General features: G+C 55.5%; 1 protein-coding gene across 1 annotated transcript in view; it reads right to left on the bottom strand.

The window, feature by feature from the left end:
• Positions 1-1,849: 1,849 nt before the first annotated feature.
• USP31 (ubiquitin specific peptidase 31) overlaps positions 1,850-18,359 on the bottom strand; it is a 34,783-nt gene continuing 18,273 nt past the window's right edge. The window contains 17 exon segments of the mRNA XM_087973087.1: positions 1,850-2,075; positions 2,078-3,466; positions 3,637-3,660; positions 3,663-3,788; positions 3,970-4,128; positions 4,426-4,651; positions 4,776-4,895; positions 5,703-5,832; positions 6,762-6,839; positions 7,245-7,339; positions 8,306-8,417; positions 11,195-11,378; positions 12,849-12,993; positions 15,091-15,226; positions 15,769-15,861; positions 16,683-16,771; positions 17,079-17,219. Coding sequence (XP_087829213.1) covers positions 1,972-2,075; positions 2,078-3,466; positions 3,637-3,660; positions 3,663-3,788; positions 3,970-4,128; positions 4,426-4,651; positions 4,776-4,895; positions 5,703-5,832; positions 6,762-6,839; positions 7,245-7,339; positions 8,306-8,417; positions 11,195-11,378; positions 12,849-12,993; positions 15,091-15,226; positions 15,769-15,861; positions 16,683-16,771; positions 17,079-17,219 — 3,351 coding nt within the window. The 3' untranslated portion in view covers positions 1,850-1,971.

Below are 18,359 nucleotides of genomic sequence, written 5' to 3' on the forward strand. Positions count from 1 at the left end.
TTGGCAATGGAGGACCTCAAGAACGGGGCCTTCCTCTCAAGGAAAGGAGGTCCATGGGAGAACCAAGAGGAAGCCCCAACCATAAGAGACTCCAAACAGCAGCCACGAAGAGCTTTAGAACAAGGGTCTCCAACCTTGGCAACTCTAAGACTTGTGGACTTCAACTCCCAAAGTTGAAGGAGTTGAAGTCCACAAGTCTTAAAGCGGCCAAGGTTGGAGACCCCTGCTTTAGAAGGTTGCTCCAAGCAAGCTGGTGTTACTCCACAAAAAAGGACAGACACCTCAAGGGTCAGGTGGACTCCTACATCCACAGGCTCTCCTCCTCCTTGCTGCACCTCTATAATATGCCACTACAGCAAATACATGTGTGCACACACACACACCCCACAGACAACATAGACAAGAGACCAGCCTGCAACTCTTTGCCCCCACCCAGGAGCCAGCTGCTCTTCTCCAACCTGAAGCATTGAAGTTCATCCTCATTTCTACAGAAGCAGCCGGCATGGGACTAGGAATTCTGGGGTTTCTGGGATTTGGGAATTCAGCATGGGGGCTGGGAATTCTGGGAATTTGATCCCAATGTTCTTGGACGGAGCTAGTTGCATAAGATTGTTCCAAAGGGGCCAAGCCCTGCAGAGTAGGAGAGGCCTTCCTGGAAGCTCCTCTAACATGGGAAGGGAGCTCCCTCTTGCTTTCCACGGGGGAGCAGCAAGCGAGCGGCTCCTTAACCACTCTTGCTTAGAGATCTAGCCCGAGACGGAGGAGGGGGCACGAAGCCCAGGTCAAAAGCCTCCTGCGAGAGCTGCCCAGGCCAAGGCCGACCCCCCTGCAGAGCAGCCAAAGAGGAGCTCAGAGGGTCAGCCACGGAGGGGATGGGGGCTCCGTTCCTCTGGGGGGGGGAACCTGCAAAGCAGAGGCAGCAAGAAAGCAGCAGCTCCGGCTGCTACGTTGCACGGGGAGGGGGCTGCCATCCGGAAGAGGAGAGGATCTAAGGCATCCTTCCTTTCTGCACGTCCGTACCCAGCCAGCGGACACGGAGGGTGTTTGGGAATAGCTGAGCAAGAAGGAACAAGACGGGGGTCGGAAGTCCAGAGCGCTCAGGACTGCCGCCAGGGAAAACAAGACGAAAAATGTGGGGAGGAAGATCCGGTCCTGGTTCCAGAGAGAGAGAGAGCTGGGGCAAGAATGGGGACTTGGGAGGCTGAAGAAGAAGCAAGAACACGAACCGCCTTGGGCCCCCCCAAAGCAGAGCACCCCTCCTGCCAGAAGCCCTGGGCCCCACTTCCAGGGACAGCACGAACCCCCTGCCTTCCCGGCCCCCTCCCCTTGGACAGCCCCCCTCCTGCCCTCGGCTCCCCCTTCCCTCTCTCCTGAAGGGCAGGGAGGGACAAAGGGGGCCCTGGGCGGGACAGGCCGTAACAACAGCAACACCCCACCCCACCCCCCACCAAACAGAGACCTTTCAGGATGAAAAGAATGTGAAAAGAGAAGAGGGGGAGAGAGGGAGGGAGGAGAGAGAGAGAGAGAGAGAGAGAAGGCACCTTTCTCAGAGTCTTCGGTTCCTCCTAGTTCTGGCTGAGCATTTACCTGAGAAATAATGTAAGCGCTGAGATATTGCCCTTGGCGAAGCTTGCAACGGGGGGAGGCAGGGAAGCACAGCAGAACCAGGGAGCCGCCGTGCCCCGGGCTCCTTCGGGGCCTTCTCAGCTCACAGAGCTGGGCCACCAGCTGCCCTGGCCGGCCCCCAGAGAGCCCGCCTGGCAAGACCACCCGGCGGGTAGTCCTGCACTCCAGGAGGGCAGGCTGTGGGGGGCTAGCAGGGGGTCTGGCCAGCCCTGCCAGTGCCCACGGCCACCTGGCATGCGGACAGAACCGGGAGGGGCCTGAGCAGCGAGGTTCCCCCTCCATGGGAAACGAGGAGGCGGCTGCCCCTCTGGGGCAGCTGAGGAGCAGCAGCCGAGCAGCAGCGGATCACGGCGACACGGAAGATGTGCAGGTGGAGGAGGAGACGCCCGGGGGCAGCTTGGGCAGAGCCTTGTTGATGGCCGGCCTGCCCCCCCGGGGGACTTGAGGCTGCCGTCCGGCTGGGAAGACTGCGATTTGCAAGCGGTCAGCAGGGAGCGTTTGGCGGGCACAAAGGGGTCTTTGGCAGCCACGCTGGCATTGGGGAGGGTCGCCTTCTCCAGAAGCTTCTCCTCCGAGAGGGTCTTCCCCACAGCCTTGCAGGAGCCGCCCGCCACCTTTTTGGCCAGCAGGGTGGTCTTGCCCAGGTCGGCTGATCGGCGGGTCTCCTTCTGGCGGAGGGCGGACTTGAAGAAGGACAAGCCTTTCTCCTCCGACTTGCTGTCCCTCTTCAGGCTGGGCCGGGGCCCGGGGCCGGGAGAGCGCAGGCTGGCCAGGGAGGTGCTGCGCACGTGCTTGCTCTCGGGCGCCCTGCCCTCCCCACGCACCTGGCCCAGCCGAGGAGAGTTGGTGCGCGGGCTCGTAGCCCCGCCCATCTTCTCCAAGCCCATGCTCAGCTTGGAGGCCTCCCTGCTGAGGCCGCGCTCCGAAGTCCTGCCCTTGCCCGAGGGGGGGTGTCCCCGCCCAGAGCCCCCGGAGGAGCTCCTTCTGCCCGCCGAGGAGGAAGACGGCGAGGAAACCGGCCGGTGCTTCGGCTGCGCAGAGGGGGCCGAGGCAGCCTCGGGACCCTTCCCACCAGAGTCTTTCTTGCCCGGCCTGGCTGCAGGAGAACCGGGCCGCCCACTGGCCCTGCACGAGTCCAGCTTGCTCCGGGAATGGGGCGCCTTCGGCAAGGCTTTGGAGGAAGGGGGGGATGCGGCCGACCGGTGAGATGTCAGGGAATCCTGGCTGGACAAGGCTGCCCGGCCCAACTTCAAGCCGCTGCCCGGCCCAAGGCTCTCTTGGGAGGGAGGGGCCTGGAGGGGGCTGCCAGCATCCGGCTTGGCCGGCCAGCCAAAGTTCTGACCATCCTTGACCGGAGAGCTTTCCACAGAGTCGCTCTGGTCAACGAAGGCGATCTGGTTGTTGTTGTCAAAGGGGCCCAGAGGAGCGTTTCTGTCCACCTGCAGGGCTGTCTTGCCGGGCGCTTTCCACGCTGGGGCATCATCTCTGAGGACCCCTTCCATGACCGCCAGGGGGGCCCTGCCGAGTGTCCGAGAGTCCTGCTGACCACGGTGGCTGCTTCCCACTGCCCTGGGCTCCACCGGGCTGCCGGAGAGACTCCGCCGGCTGCCAAAGCAGGAAGTGGCCACGCGGTCATCGGCCGACTCTCCGATTCTCTCCAGGGTGGCAGAGGAGCCGTGGACGGGAGAAGCCGAGTTGGAGCGCATCTGCAGCTTGGCGGAGAGGGACCACGATGGGCGGATCCCGTTTTCGTTGGTGGCCAACGGGCTGGTCACTGAGGATCTGGAAGACAAGTTCTGGCGCTGGACGCTCCTCACGAAGGGCCGGGTTGAAAACCCCCCTGCGAGGCACAAAGACAGGATTCAACCGCGTCGCCTTGGCCTCCCCCACGCAGGGAGCCGGGCGCCCTCCTCTCTCCAGGACCCCTGTGGATCCCCTCGCAGGGACTGAGCGTCAGGGGCTGGGAAGGAAGCCAGTTCCCAAGACCCCTGTCTCCCCCCATGTACGCACCGTCATCCTCACTCCGCTCCCCATCAGCTCCACCGACTCCGAGAGGGAAGCTAAGGAGGTGCGCCTAGAGGAGGCCGCCGAGGTCACGCTGGGCGGTTTGCTGCCCGGCAACCGACTCACCCAGTGCTCACACAAGGAGGAGCTGGTGGAACCTGCCGGAGGGAAAGGCCAGCCAGTCAGGCAGGGGGCAGCTTGAGGGGCCCCAACCCGGCTTTGGGCTCAGCGCAGGAGAGCAAAGGGCCAAGGAGGCTTTGCCGACAATCAGAAGGAAGAGTTCTGACCGTCTGACCTGCGAGGAAGGCGAGGAAGAGCGGCGGCAGCTCCTGCTCTTACCTGCCACGGAACTGTTGGCTGACCAGGCGGGGATGGCCGTCCGCCTCTGGTAGAAGAGGATGTAGGCAGTGGGCTTGCACACCTCGTTCTCGGCCAGCTGCTGGACCTCACTGTCATCGAAGCAGTACCAGAGGCCATCCACCGAGTTCTTGCAGTAGGCTGCAGGAGAACGCTGCGTCAGAGATAGCCAGGCCCCAAAAGGCAACGTGGCACAGCCCCCCCCCACACACACACAAAGCAGGGGGAGGAGGAAAGGAGCCGAGGAGCACCCCGCTTTGGAACCCCCCACCCAGTGGAAGGGCCCTGGAAAGGCTCTGCTGGGAGTCAAAGGGATCCGAACACGGACCCAGCTGGTGGGGGTTGACGGGAAGGTGGGGGGAAGGGGCCCTGACCACTAAAGGCCTTCCCAGGGGAAGAGTCACCCACGATGCCAAAGGGCTGCAGCAGCTCGGTCACCTGTATAATGCCCCCCCTGCATGGTGCCATGGTGGTTGCAGACGGCATACAGGTCGTAGATGAAGTCCTCGGGGTCTCTGCCCAGGCCGTAGGGGCGCCTCCAGGGGGACCAGTGGGAGGGCAGACTCCAGCTGCTCTGGCTTCGCTTGACCACGTGAGGGGTCATGTCCAGGCCAGTCAGGGGGAACCGGACCATGTTCTGGAGCTTCATGCGCCGGTCTCCTTCCTGGTGAAGAGGGAGGAAAGGGGGGGGGGGTTGGCATCACCAGGCAGCCCCGCACGAGGCAGACCTGGGGGAGGTTCCCTGACTGGCCCCGGCTGCAGAGGAGGCCCAAGGAAGCCCCACTCACCTGTCGGAAGCGCTTCAAGTGAATGATCAGCACGTCAGGCAGCGTCCAGAGGCTCAGGCTGATGCTTCCTTGCTGCAGCTGCTTGCAGTGCGGGCAGCGCCAGGCGTCATCGGGGGCCAGCTGGAAGCGTGGGTGGAGGGCAGTCAGAGGCACAGCAGGAGCCCCTCCCTGGCCCTGCAAGGCCCTTCCCTCCAAGCAAGGCAGAGTGAGCGGAGCACAGCCATGGCCAGCTTAGCAGGCAGAGAATGGCCCAGCCCCTTCTGGCAGCCCTGCTGTGATTCCGGCAGTCACCCCAATTAAATCATGAGTCTCGAGCCAAACTTCCAAAACTTCAAAAGGATTTATTGGGAGTTAACATGTCCGGCACTGCCTGGGTGCAGCCGACCCTGAGACACATCATTCATTGTCACCCTTGACCCTGGTTTCCCCACCCCCACCCCCTGGGTGTGTCATAATTCATATTCTCCAATGGGACACCTCCATAGCCCAGAGTCATCCGTCAGGCTCTCCAGTTAGAATTTTGCGCAGCAGAAACTTCAGTCGCCTAATTACAATCTCTGAAAAACTATTTATGGGATGCAGTTTCGGTTTTGCAAGCTCCTGCACTGCTCCCCCCTCCCTTTCCGTTGGCAACTCTAAAAAGAGCACAGAAATGTTTTATGAGTCGACACGGGCGTTTCTCCCAGGAGATGGGGAGATGGGGGGCTTGGAGTAAGATCCATGTGGTCCTCCTCCTCCCCCCGCATCCCCTCTGACTTTCTCCAGGCTGCAAAGCACAGATTATTTCCCCTAGCAAATCAGAGAAAGCTGAGAAGGGGAGGCAGGACTACGCGAAAAGAAAGCTTTGGGGGGAGGGGGGGCAGTGTGCTCCCTAACTTCAAACGGAGAGAGCCGGGAGACGGGCAAAGGACCCGCGAGGCCACTGACCTGCTCCTCTTTGGTGTAGAGCTGGAAACACTGGGCTAAGGTGCAGGACTGCGGCTGCTGGTGCAGCGCCCTCTGCTGGCGGACACTCTCGGCATCCGGGATGTACTCCTCCTCCGTGTTGACGAACAGGCTGCAACGGGCAGGAGGAAAAGGGGGGGCATTTGGTCTCCGGTTTGTTTCAACGGCCGCCCAGCTGAAAGAGCGACACTCCGGGCAGCCGAGAGAAAGAAAAACAGCCCAGAAGAATTCAAGGGCAGTCAGAGGCTGCGCCGAGATAGCCAGGGCAACGTGGCACAGCCCCCACACACACACAAAGCAGGGTGGGAACATCCGATTCTTTCCAATGGGGCGGCTCCGCCCAGGAACGAGCCCGTCTTGGTTGCCTTTGTCGTGAAGAGGTCGCCGAGGAGCCTGTGCCCAGGGCGCGTGTGCGCAAGGATGCTCGAAGGAAAGAGCAGCTGCAGCAGCACGAGTGACTCGGGAGTAAGGCTGCAAGGTGATGGCCCCTCCCTTAAGAGATAAAAGCCAGCTGAGAAACCGGGGTTCTTTGCAGGAAGCAAAGAAGTTTTTGCGCTCAAGCCTTGTGGACGTTCAGAGTATCTTGGTTGGTGTTTGGAGAATCTTTGTGCTTAAACTATTTCTTGGCAGCTTTATCTAGTGTTCTTGGAAGCCTTGCACCACCTTGGCAAGGCTTGTTCTTATCAGAGATAATTAATTTGTAACAGCCTTTTAACCGGGAAGGAACGGAATTCGTCAAGAATCCTTAAAAGGTTTTGCTGTTACCTTCTTTTCGTGTTTGCTTCCTTGGAACAAGGTTTGGGTCAGAACAGGGCCACCCCCGAAAAGGCAGAGGCCTCCTGGGTTCAGGGGCTCCCCTGGGCATCCTCTGGAAGGTCGGCTGATGCCTCCCAGGCTTGCCACCCGCCTCGCTGCCCCTGCCAGCAGCCGCTTCGGGGAGCAAGGGAAGCCCCGCGGAGCAGAACTGATCCGGGCCCCTGGATTGGAGTCTGCAGCAAGCCCCCCCCTCCCCCCCCAAAAAAACCCCTGGCCCTTCCTTACTAGTCTTTCGTCTCCTTGTCCCATTCGACCACCAACTTCACATGGGGGGTTCCGCCTGTCCCACAGGACTTCAAGGTTCTGCAAAGGGAACAGAATAATCTAAGGAAAGAGCCCCCCCCAATCAGGATCAGTCCCCCCTCAATGGGTGCCCCCCTCGTGGGACCGGAGGGAAGAGGGCAGGTGCCCTTTGGGGAAGCCGTTGGGCTCTTCTATGCTGCTGTTGCCGCCCCAGAGGCTCCACAGATGGGGGAGGGGCGAAGGCCTCAGCAGCCCCCCCAATTTTGCAGCCACATCCTGCATGGCTCCCCGCGGAGAAGGAGCAGCTCCTTGGCCCGAGGCAGGAGCTCACTGGAGGCTTTCCAGAAGAGACTGGATTGCCCTTGGTCAGAAATGGGGTAGAGTCTCCTGCTTGGGTGGTGGGGTTTGGGGGGGGCTGGTCTAGATGACCTACAAGATCCCAAGTTCCAACTCCGTCCTGCTCACCGTTCCACCATCAGGTGGCAGAGAGGCCGCTCTTCCTGAGGTAGGAGGTACGTGATGCCCACAGCACTGACCACTCGCAAGCTGAACGGACACACCTGCGTGGAAGGGGAGGAGAGGACGGACAGAGCACACCGCCCAAAGTTGAATGGCCAGAAGGCTGGATCTAAAGCGCCCCTCCCCAAAAAAAGATACAGGTAGTCCTCAAGTTACCACCGGTTAAAGTTACCACAGAACCCCCAAAAGCGACTCACAACACAGTTCCAGAGTTCCAACAAATGAGGACACACACACACGAACACACACACACACACACACACACACGCATACCTCGCAGCCCCATGGCCACATTTTGGGCACTCGCAACCAGCCTGAATTTATGGCTGCCTGCAACCTTCTGCAGTCATACGACCACGCCTTCCGATGTTTTTGCTAGAAACCGGCATTTTTCTTCCAGTTTCCAGCAAAAATGGCCAGGCTCAATTGCAGGGGCAAGTCGAGGCTCACCTGCACACACCTCCCCCTGTCTTGCCCTCTCGCTGTGTCATAAAGCTTCTTTCCTTTCGGGGGTCCCTACAGGACTTGTAGCCACTGAGCAAGGAGGAGAGAACTCTTAAGCTCCCCCCCCCTCCCCGTTGTGGTTTCTAACAATGCCTTACATAATCTCCAATCCAACATTTTGTTGAGGATTTTTCATTCTTTTGCATTTTGCTTGGGACACCTTTTATTGATGGTTGCTGAAAAAATGGGAGGGAGGGAAGGAAGGAAGGAGATTGGAATAGGATGGGAGGGAGGGAGGAAAGAAGGAAGGATCAAGGGAGATTGGAATGAGAAGGAAGGAGGGAGGGAGGGAAATTGTAATGCGAAAGAAGGAAGGAAGGAGGGAGATTGAAATGAGAAGGAAGGAAGGAAGGGAGGGAGGGAGGGAGGGAGGGAAGGAAGGAGGGAGGGTGATTTAGTAACGCCAACTAAAACGGTAAACATCCCGTTGGATTTAGTGGCCACAAGACCAGCTCTCCCTCCTTGCTTGAGGCACCAGGGCCGAAGGGAGGATGGCCCCCTACCTGAATGCACGCTGAGGGGCGCAGGAAATACTGCATCTTCTCCAAGATCTCCTTCTGCAGGAGGTCCCAAGGGATGGTCTTCTCCAAATGCAGCACAAAGGGCTGGCCAAACCTGAGAAAGGAGCAGATTGGAGGGGGGGGGGGGGAGAGCTGGTTAGGGAGGCCCAACCCTGGACTCCTGGTCCCTGCCAGAAGAGCAGCGGCCGCATTGCACCCGTTGCACCTGTTCCTGGACCGGAGGCTCTGCTCACCGTCACTCATGCCCCCCTTCGGACTGGAATACTGCGACCATCATATAGATGAACCAGTTGCCAGGCATCTGGATTTGGGCCACGTGACCATGGAGATGGGGCAATGGTGGTAAGTGTGAAAAATGGTCATCAGTCGTTTTCGATGCCGTAGTAAGTTCGAATTGTCAGTAAACCGATTGTTGTGAGTTGAGGACTACTGTGTAATATCTCTTGGTTGCTGTTTTTAATTTCTTTTTTGCATTGTTTTTACTGTTTAATTGTTTTTATGAGTGTTCACAACTCAGAATCACTGGCTGAGATGGTAGGATATTCAAACTGAATGAATGAAAGTGTCAGGATTCCGGCAGTTCCCCCCAATTAAATCACGAGTCTCGAGCCAAACTTCCAAAACTGCAAAAGGATTTATTGGGAGTTAACATGCTGGCACTGCCTGGGTGTAGCTGACTCTGAAGCACATCATTCATTGTCACCCTTGACCCTGGTTTTCCCCCACCTCCTGGGTGTATCATAATTCATATTCTCCAATGGGACAGCTCCATAGCCCAGAGTCATCAATCATGCTCTCCCGTTAGATATTTGTGTGGCAGAAACTTCAGTCACCTAGTTACTATCTTTGAAAAACTATTTATGGAATGCACTTTCGATTTCCAAGCTGCTGCACTGCTCTTTCAAACCCCCTTTCCCTCCCTCCCTTTCTGTTGGCAACTCTAAGACCAGAGAAATATTTTATGAGTTGACAGAATGAATGAATGAATGAATGAATGAATACATTTTTATAAAGGGTGTTTAAGCAGTGGAAAGTGGTGGCCCCACCCCCACCGGAAGCCAATCCTAAAGCCCTGGCCATAGATCTCCAGCCTCCCCGGATGAAATGGGCCTGCCCCCTCTCACCCTGGTCCCTGCCAGAACAACTGGTTGGCACCAAAAGGCTGGTTGTAAATCATGAAAGTCATAAAATGGGACATCACATGACCACCACCACCCCGATTTTATAACCTTTTTGCAGTGGTGGTTAAGCAAATGCCACAGTTGTTAAGTAAGCCTGTTGATCTGTAAGGGGCCTTTTTTGCCGGGAACCAGAAGTCAATGGCAATTTCTGGGGAAAAGTGTTGTAAATCAGAGTCATGTGGCTTTTGAGGAGCCATCAATTTGGGCCAGTTGCCAAAATGCAGCCATATGATTGCGGAAGGGAGCCGGACATCAGAAGTCTGAAACGAGGTCGGGGTCCATCGTAACTATGAATGGTTCCAATCTATGACCTGTACTGGCAGCTCCCCCCAAACCTCTGGTGTTACAGGGCAAAACAACATTATGAAATAAAGAAAATCCTTGATTTTAGATTACACCGAGGACGATTACAATATTTAGTGCTCTGGAAAAGGCTATCTTTTGTCAGAAGCTACTTGGGTGAAAAGTTGGGATATACACGCATAGATTGATTAAACAATTTCATGACAAATTCCCCAACAAGCCAAAGGGTCCCCTTGGAGGGGGGAGAGGGGGTTAAGGGGACAATGCATTAACCTCTTGTTGTGATTTGTTTATTGTATTTTTCAGGACGTGATTTTTTTCAAGGGGGGATGCCTGTCAGCTTTGGAAGCCATAGTCCACACTGCCACATTCTTGACCCTAGGGAAATGGGAGGGGGGGAATTTCTTTCTCTAATTCAAGGTCATGTTATTTTGTGCATAAGTGAGGGGACGTCTCAAGTTGGGACGGAGGGTGATTGGGGCATGTGATGCGATGATGGGTGCAGGGGGTGGATTTCTAGTTCTTTACTTATTGCAAGGAAGCCCGGAACTTTCAGATTCGGGATTCCCCAGTTGGGCCAGTTTACTATCCAATTAAAACAGAACGTTTGAGAAGATGCCTGTCTCAGAGTTATTGTTTGGAGTGGAGGTTTCCTGGAACGCTGACAGCTAAGCAACCACGGTAAGTCAAGGGCTGCCTGGCCATCCCTGGTTCAACTTGTCTGAGAACGGGCTGGTGGGACCGTGTACTTTTTTAAAAAGAGTCACCCAGAACCCTCCAGGGCCCAACCTGTTTTGACGGCTTCTATTAACACAACACACAACCATCAACTTTCGGACAGCTTCGTCCCCTGCGGCTGAGCATCTGGGCCCCATCTGGGCTCACCGCTAAATGCACAAAGGCCCTTCTGCCCGATCTGCCCCACGTGCCAAAGGAATCCAGAATCAGGACCCTTGCCCCCTCATGATGAGGACTCGCCCCAGGGACGGGCATTTTCAGCATAGTGATAACAAGGTAATTCACTGTTAATGGAGATCTCCATCACCTCCCTAAGATTCTGGGCAGTTTATAAATCGCTAAAAACATTTTAAAAAGGAAAAAAAGCCACAAAACAAAAAAAAAAAGAATAAAGATGGTAGGAATGATAAAACCAGAAAAAATAAAAAGGGGAAAACGGGGGGGCGGTGTGTCAATTAAATCTTGGGGGTGGGACTTCCCTCCAGAGGGCAGGTGCTGCAAGAAAGAAGCCGCATTTCCGGAGTCCCCACAGGTGTTGGGATAGGAGTGGCCGGGCAGGGAAGGGACTGTCAGCAACCAGGCCCCGTGCCACCTTCGACAGGTTCAGACCCAGGTAAAGGAGAGCGCACCAGGTGAGAGCCAGGCTTACCTCTTTCCCTGCTGTCCACTGCAGGCTCTGTTACACACCAAGATGACCAGCTTATCGCTCAGGGCAGCCGCTGCCGCCATTGTCCGGGCACTGCCGCTTTCCAGCCTCGCCTGGGCATAAGTGGGCGACTTGGCATGGTCGAGGCTGTATTTCAAGTGGTTCAGATTGCTGTTGGCATGGATTCCTGGAAGAGAGCAAGGAGAGTTTCTGCAGAGATGCCCAGAGCAGAAGGCCCGGCTCTGTTTCCCAAATCTGGACCGGGCAGAAAAAGCTTAAAGGATGGGATGGAAGGCCAAGACGCAGCCTTCTCTGGGACAGTAGTGACCTTCAAATTTCTAGGCTGCATCATATCACAAGACCTAAAATGGACACCTAACATCAAAAATATCATCAAAAAAGCACAACGAAGAATGTTCTGTCTGCACCAACTCAGGCAGCTCAAACTGCCCAAGGAGCTGCTGATTCAGTTCTACAGAGGAAGGATGGAGTCTGTCATCTGCACCTCTGTAACTGTCTGCTTTGGTTCTGCAACCCAACAGAACAGACACAGACTTCAACGGATAATTAGGACTGCAGATAAAACAATTACTACTAACCTCCCTGTGATGACCCAAGGTGGGATACAAAACAAAGAAAACAGTCACAGAAAACAGGTGAAGCCCCTTTTATTCCTTCACTTTGCTTCCAAGCTCCGAATATCTTTGATGGAAGACAAAAAAAAAACCTCCCACACAGGTACACGAAGAAGGAAAAAAGCAACACAAACCAGGCAAGGACGTCCACAGATAACACACACTGGGAAGGATGCCAAACTCAGAGAGGAACCATAAACTAGAGATATTTACATGATTTGTTTCCAGCGTTTGCTAGTACGCAGGTCCAAACTCTTATTCAGTTTTCACACCTGCAGCCCATGAAGAGGATCTTCTCCTCCCGAGAAGACCACGTCTCTCCCTTATCCTCTCCTTGCATGCCCTAGGATGGATAGGGGATGGGCCTGGGTCCTCCTCTGGCTGCTCAGCCGGCCTTCCCCAGCCTCCTCCCCACACTTCCACTCCCTGTTGGCTGTTCCTCCTCTCCCTCAGAGTCAATCTCCACCAGGGGCATGATACTCCCTTCCATTGAGGACCTGTATCCTGCACAGTCAAAGACAGGGCTGTGGAAATATTTACAGACCCCTCACATCCTGGACATAAATTGTTTCAACTCTTTCCCTCAAAATGACGCTATAGAGCCCTGCACACCAGAACAACTAGACACACAAGGACAGTTTTTCCCCAAACGCCATCACTCTGCTAAACAAATAATTCCCTCAACGCTGTTCAACTATTTACACTACTATCACTGTTCATCTTCTCCTCACTGCTCATCACCCATCCCCTCCCACTTGTAACTGTATGGCTGTAACTTTGCCGCTTGTATCCGTACGATGTACATTGACTGTTTCCTAGTATGATTTGATTGCTTATTGTACCCTATGAATATCATTCAGTGCTGTACCTGATGATTCTTGATGAATGTGTCTTTTCTTTTATGTACACCGAGAGCATTTGCACCAAAGACAAACTTAGTCAATAAATAATTCTACTGTATTCTAACAAACGGAAGTCCGGAGAGCCAAGGCAGGAGGGCCCAGACCCACACGTCCACCTACCTCTCTGGCTTTGGATCCCTTCTGGCCAGAAGATCTCCGGAGTCTCAAAGGCAAAGATGCAGTCGCTCTCTTGCACCGTGTCCAGGTCGTCCACGTCAGAGAAAGAGCGGTGGAAGCCATCGTAATACATCTCCGTGAGGACAATCTGCAGGAGCCCAGAGGACAGCCGTGTCTCTCTTGCAACGTGGCCCGGCCGAGCAGCCCAGGGCAAAGGAGTGCACAGGGCAGGGCCTCAGGCACGACTTCTCCAGCACCTCCCTTCCTCTCACTCGGAAACTCCATTTCATTGAGGGACGCATCAGGGTTGTCCTTGACCTCGGGGGGGGGGGAAGGGTGTGGTGGGGGGGGTTGGCCAGCTCGACATCACTCGTGTCGGGGGCACCTGTGGTGGCCCAGGCGAGGCTGGGGAGAACCACTGTCTCCAGCAGAGGAAGGTGAGACCAGGGAGAGCGCCAAACCCTTGTCCTCCAGAGGAGCCTTGCCGTCTGCTGGTGGCCAAGCGCTAAGGCAGGGCTTTCCTCCCTCCCTCTCCCTCCCTCCCTTCTCCTTCTCTCTTCATTCTTTCTTTCTTCCTCCCCCTTTCCTTCTTTTTCCTTCCTTCCTTTTTCTCTTCCCATCTTTCCTTGTTTTTCTTTCTCTTTCCTCTCTCCCTTTCTCCTTTCCTGTCCCTTCTTGCATGCTCAAATGCAAAAGGGGAAACATTCCTCCTTTTGTTTTGTTTTGCTTTCAGTTTGTTTTGCTAGCCTTCTGAAAGGGAAAACGGAACCAGGGACGGGGTGGGGGAGTGGGGGGAGGGCATGCAGCTTCTGGAGTGCCTGGGCAGAGGCACTGGGGCCAGACCTTCGACGCTTCTACGGCTGCCTCACGGGCCGGAATTAAGCACCCTGCGGGTCAGATCTGGCCTGCGGGCCTTGAGTTTGACACCCCTGCTCTGACTAGAGGCACCAAGACGCAGCGCTTGGGTTAGAACGGCCTGACCAAATGCCGAGTTAGTCCCGCCTCTCAGGAAAGACCAAAAGCTGCACGGCCTTGGCCCACTATTGCACCCGTTCTGGAGATGGCTGTGGTGCCTCTTCTAGGAATGTCTGGGGGTACCGTGGTTGAAATGCAGCATTTGCAGGCTGACTCTGCCCACAGTCAGGAGTTTGATCCTGACCGGCTCAAGGTTGACTCAGCCTTCCCTTCCCAGTCGGTAAAACCCAGACTGTGGAGGGCAATATGTAAATAATGCTTCTTCATTGTAAACTGCCCAGGGTGATAAAGAAGTGCCATTGTCTCGTTATTGCCATTGTCTCGTACCCTAATTAAGCCAACATCGTGGGTGGTCATGGACTATCCTGGATGGCTCCAGACATAAAGGCTGTAAAGGCACCATGAAGAGGGACACCTAATGTCCATGCCTGTCATGCCCCTGTCTGAATCCGAGGAGGAAGACGAACAGCTGACAGGAAGTGAGAGTGTGGCACCATTGGCTGTGGAGGAAACTGGGGAAGGGCACAGTCTGGCTGGGCAGAGCAGGGAAGAGGGAGAACAAGGGAGAGGGAGTTCAGAGGAAAGACCAGACCCACCCCCTCTTCATCCTAGGCACTCAGGGAGGAACGGAGAAAGGAGCAACGTGGCTTACAGGGAAGGAAAGGGGCCTGATTCCCTTCATTAGCCACAGCTGGGAAGAGAGTTTAAAAGAGATGAATGATGAGTGCGGCAGCTGCTGTGAGCAAACTTGAGTTTATCTTGTGTTGACTTTAGTTATATGCATTCTTGACATCCTCCCAACCTTGTTGAGTTATTGCCATGCCTTCACATCTGGAATTCCTTCTCCTGCCCTGCCGGACTAATTATCTCTTTTTTTTGCCTTGTTTGGACTTATAGTTACACTTTTTGTTTTACCACGTTTTGGACTCGATTCTCTGAAGCCAAAGGCTGTTCCTGGGAGAGTTTTTCTCCAGCCCAGAAGGTAACCAGGACATTGGGGACAAAGTTGGAGCTAATAAAGGGACTCCTACTGACTACCTGACTGTGTTGCCTTTGTGCCAGGCCCCTTTGGGCCATCACAATTCCTCTCCTAGGGAGACTTAGCATCACCTCCTGGAAAGCACTCAGAGCTGCCTTCCTCCTCCTGAGCAGGCGGAAAGGGAAGAGAGGCAGCCCTGAGCATCTGCTTGCCCACGGGAGGCTCGACAGACAGGGGAGAGCAGTCCAGTTGGGAGAGAAAGCCACCCAGACACCCTCCCCCCTCGCTTACCTGTTTGGCAGGTATTTTGGTTTCTCTGGCCACTGCTTCCCTCAGCTGGGCCACTGTTCCGGACAAAGGCACGGCTACTCCAATGCGCATGCAGTGGGAACACTTCCCTCGATAGACCACGGTCACGGAGAGCGGGCTGCAGAGAGTCAAGTGTAAGACTCATAAAATATTTCTATGGTCTTTTTAGAATTGACAACAGAAAGGGAGGGGGGAGCAGTGCGGCAGCTTGCAAACCAAAAGTGCATTCCATAAATGTTTTCAAAGATAGTTTCTAGGTGACCGAAGTTCCTGCCACTCAAATATCTAACTGGAGAGCATGATTGATGACTCTGGGCTATGGATGTGTCCGTTTGGAGAATATGAATTATGATACACCCAGGGGTGAGGGGAAAACCAGGGTCAAGGGTGACAATGAATTATTTGTCTCAGAGTCGGCTCCACCCAGGCAGTGCTGGACATCTTAACTCCCAATAAATCCTTTTCAAGTTTTGGAAGTTTGGCTCGAGACTCATGATTTAATTGGGGCAACTGCCAGAATCCTGACAACAGGCGGCTGAGAGGGTCGCATCCCTCTGACCACCCAGCTCCCTCTCCTCAGTACCCCCAGAGCTGCTCCTGCTGGGCTTCTCCCGCCTTGTTTGTAGGCACCGCCGGTTGATCTCGGCCCTGCAGACGTACCGTGTGTGAGGCAGCGGGATCGGCAGAGAAATGCAGAGGAAAGGGTCGAAGGTGTTGCTCTGCTTCTGGCAATGAGGACATGTCAAGGATGACCTGGGGACAGGAAAAGCCTCTTTTAAGGCCAGAGAGGGGATGGGGGGGGGGCTGGCCAGAACCACTCCTGCCCCACCATTACCTTTGGCCAGAAGCTCGATTTGTCAGAATATTCATGAACTGGAAGAGGCATGGCAACAAGGTCAGCCAATGAGGACTGTTTGGAAACTGAAACTGGAAGGAGCCTAAGCTCTGAGTTCTGAAGCTGTATTCTAGTCTGCAACTCTGAATCAAAACTGAAACTGTTTTCTGCGGTTCTCTCCTCTGCTTGTGTTTTTGCCTGTAACTCTCTACCATGTTGGAAGAACCTACGTTGGTATTGTAAACTTTACTTCATGTGTTATTATCTATATATAAAGAAGTTAATGAACGCTGCTGAATCAGTCACCTGATGTGTGTGCTTTCTGGATTTGAATTTCTGCTGCAAACACAATGAACCTCTGACAGTGGAAGGGAAGTAAATGCCAAACCCAAAGAATAAGGAGATCAAACCATTCAAAGGTGCACAGAGGAAGGACCAAGCCGGCGTTTTCTACCCAGGAGAATCCCATCCTGTTAGGTGCAGGGCAGGCAGAGCCAGGAGAGCCGCCCCTCTTGGCTTCCGGGGGAGTTAGCGGAGGCTGAGGAAACCAAGGCCACCCCCGCTGTGTCTCAGAGCTCGAGGGGCCTTCCAGCCTGCAAGCCCCAGGGTGGGCGAGCTGAACCAAGGACAAGGCAGGCCAGGAACAGCCCTACTTGCTGGCTCTGAGGCGCCCCGTCCCCCAACGCTCTTTCTTTGGGGCGAAGCCAGGTGAGCAGAAAGCGGGAGGGGCAACCCTTACCTGTACTGAGCTTGAAAGAGTTCCTGAACGAAAGTGCTGTTGACTGGCAAGAGGCTTCCCTCGATCAGGGAGTCTTCTTCTAACGGCGGCTGAAACAAAGGGGATCCAGGAAGGGACTCAGCAACGGGATCCCCCAGGACGGCATGAAAGCCGAGACTACGTAACCCCGGGAAAACGGGAACCCCTGAAGGCCAGCCTCCTGGCAAGCTCGTCTTGGCGTACAGGCCTTTGGTGATCACAGCAGGACACACAACAAGGAACTTTGCAAAGCACACAACGACCCAAGGCGACCCAGGGGAGGCATTCAGCTCCTGGCCCTCCCAGCGCTCTCTCTCCACGCGGGGCTCCTCTGCAGCCAAGCCAGGAGCAAATGGCTCCAGAGCCAGAGGGCCTCACCTTCAACGGTGCCCTCCCGTCACTGTTCTTCACTAAATTGTGGAGATCTTCGTGGACTCGGTCCAGCAGCCACAACAGGAACTCCTGTGCGTCATGTTGCGAGCTCCCTCGGAACTGCAAGGCGTTCTTGGAGACAATGCTCTGTGGAGGAAGAGCACAGAGGTGGAAGGAGCCCCACCCTGGAGACACAAGCCCCCACTCCTACCCCCCGCTTTCAGGACGCTTCCCACCTGACAGGCAAAGTGAGACACCCCCTCCAGACCACCAGAAACCATCCAGCGGTATTTTTGGAAAAGGTATCATTGTGCCTCCTCCTTCAGGCCAACCCACCAACCCAGTTCTCTCTTCCTGGGTTGAAACGCGGGGGAGGGGGGCATGAGGCTGGGATGGGGGAGAGCAGGCAAGGGTTTGGGGAAGGGCTCTGACCCATCCACGTGGATCCCTAAACCATCAAATGACCCTCCCGCTCTGATGACCTTCAGGGTTGATGGAAAAGCTCCCAATATCTAGGCCACCGTTAGCCTTGGAAACACCAGGAGGGACTGATGGCTGCCTAACTGTACGGTCTGTTTTCCATCGATCCGTTTTATGGATTGCCAAGTGACCAGAAGTCCTTGTGAAGTCAGGGACAAGGCAACGAAGCCCCCACCCCATCTCCCCTGCAATTCGCACAAGCCAAAGCATCCGCCCTTCTGCAGAACCTGCCCCGCTGCCCCCCACGAATGCCTTTCAGGGAAGCCCTTGGCCCTTCCCACCACCAACAGGCAGATGTGCTCCAGGGGTGGAAGAGTGACCGTAACCCTAACCCAAACCGGGGGGGGGGGAGGAGTCCAGGCCCCTCCCGAGGGCTAAAAGAAGGACAAATCCAGGTTTCCCCTTGCGGACTCCAGAGCTGCTGCCCATTTCTCTCCGCCAGCCCCGAGTGGCCAGACTGTTGCCCAGCAACTCCAGCCATGCAAGGAAGCCGGACTGGCTGCCATCAAAACCACCGCCAAGGGTCCCCTACAAAGGAGGCCTCTTTTAGGAGAATGGTCTGGCGCAACTGAACCGTTATGGAAATGGACAGGCTCCCCCCGGAGCAGCGTCTCCAACCTCGGCCACTTTAAGCCTGGGGGGCTTCAACTCCCAGCATTCCCCAGCCAGCAAAGGGAGCTCGGAGCCAGGCTGAGCGTGTTCCCAGGCTTAGCAAAGACCAGCTCACGGAGGAGGACGGGGGAGGGGAGAAAGGGCAGCCTGGGGGAGGAGTCAAAAGAGGAATCAGCCTGGAGTCTCTAGGTAGCT

Source organism: Notechis scutatus, chromosome 12 (assembly GCF_049901735.1).
Source record: "Notechis scutatus isolate UNSWTSFEM ecotype Mainland chromosome 12, rNotScu1.2, whole genome shotgun sequence".
In the NCBI taxonomy this organism is placed as follows: domain Eukaryota; kingdom Metazoa; phylum Chordata; class Lepidosauria; order Squamata; family Elapidae; genus Notechis; species Notechis scutatus.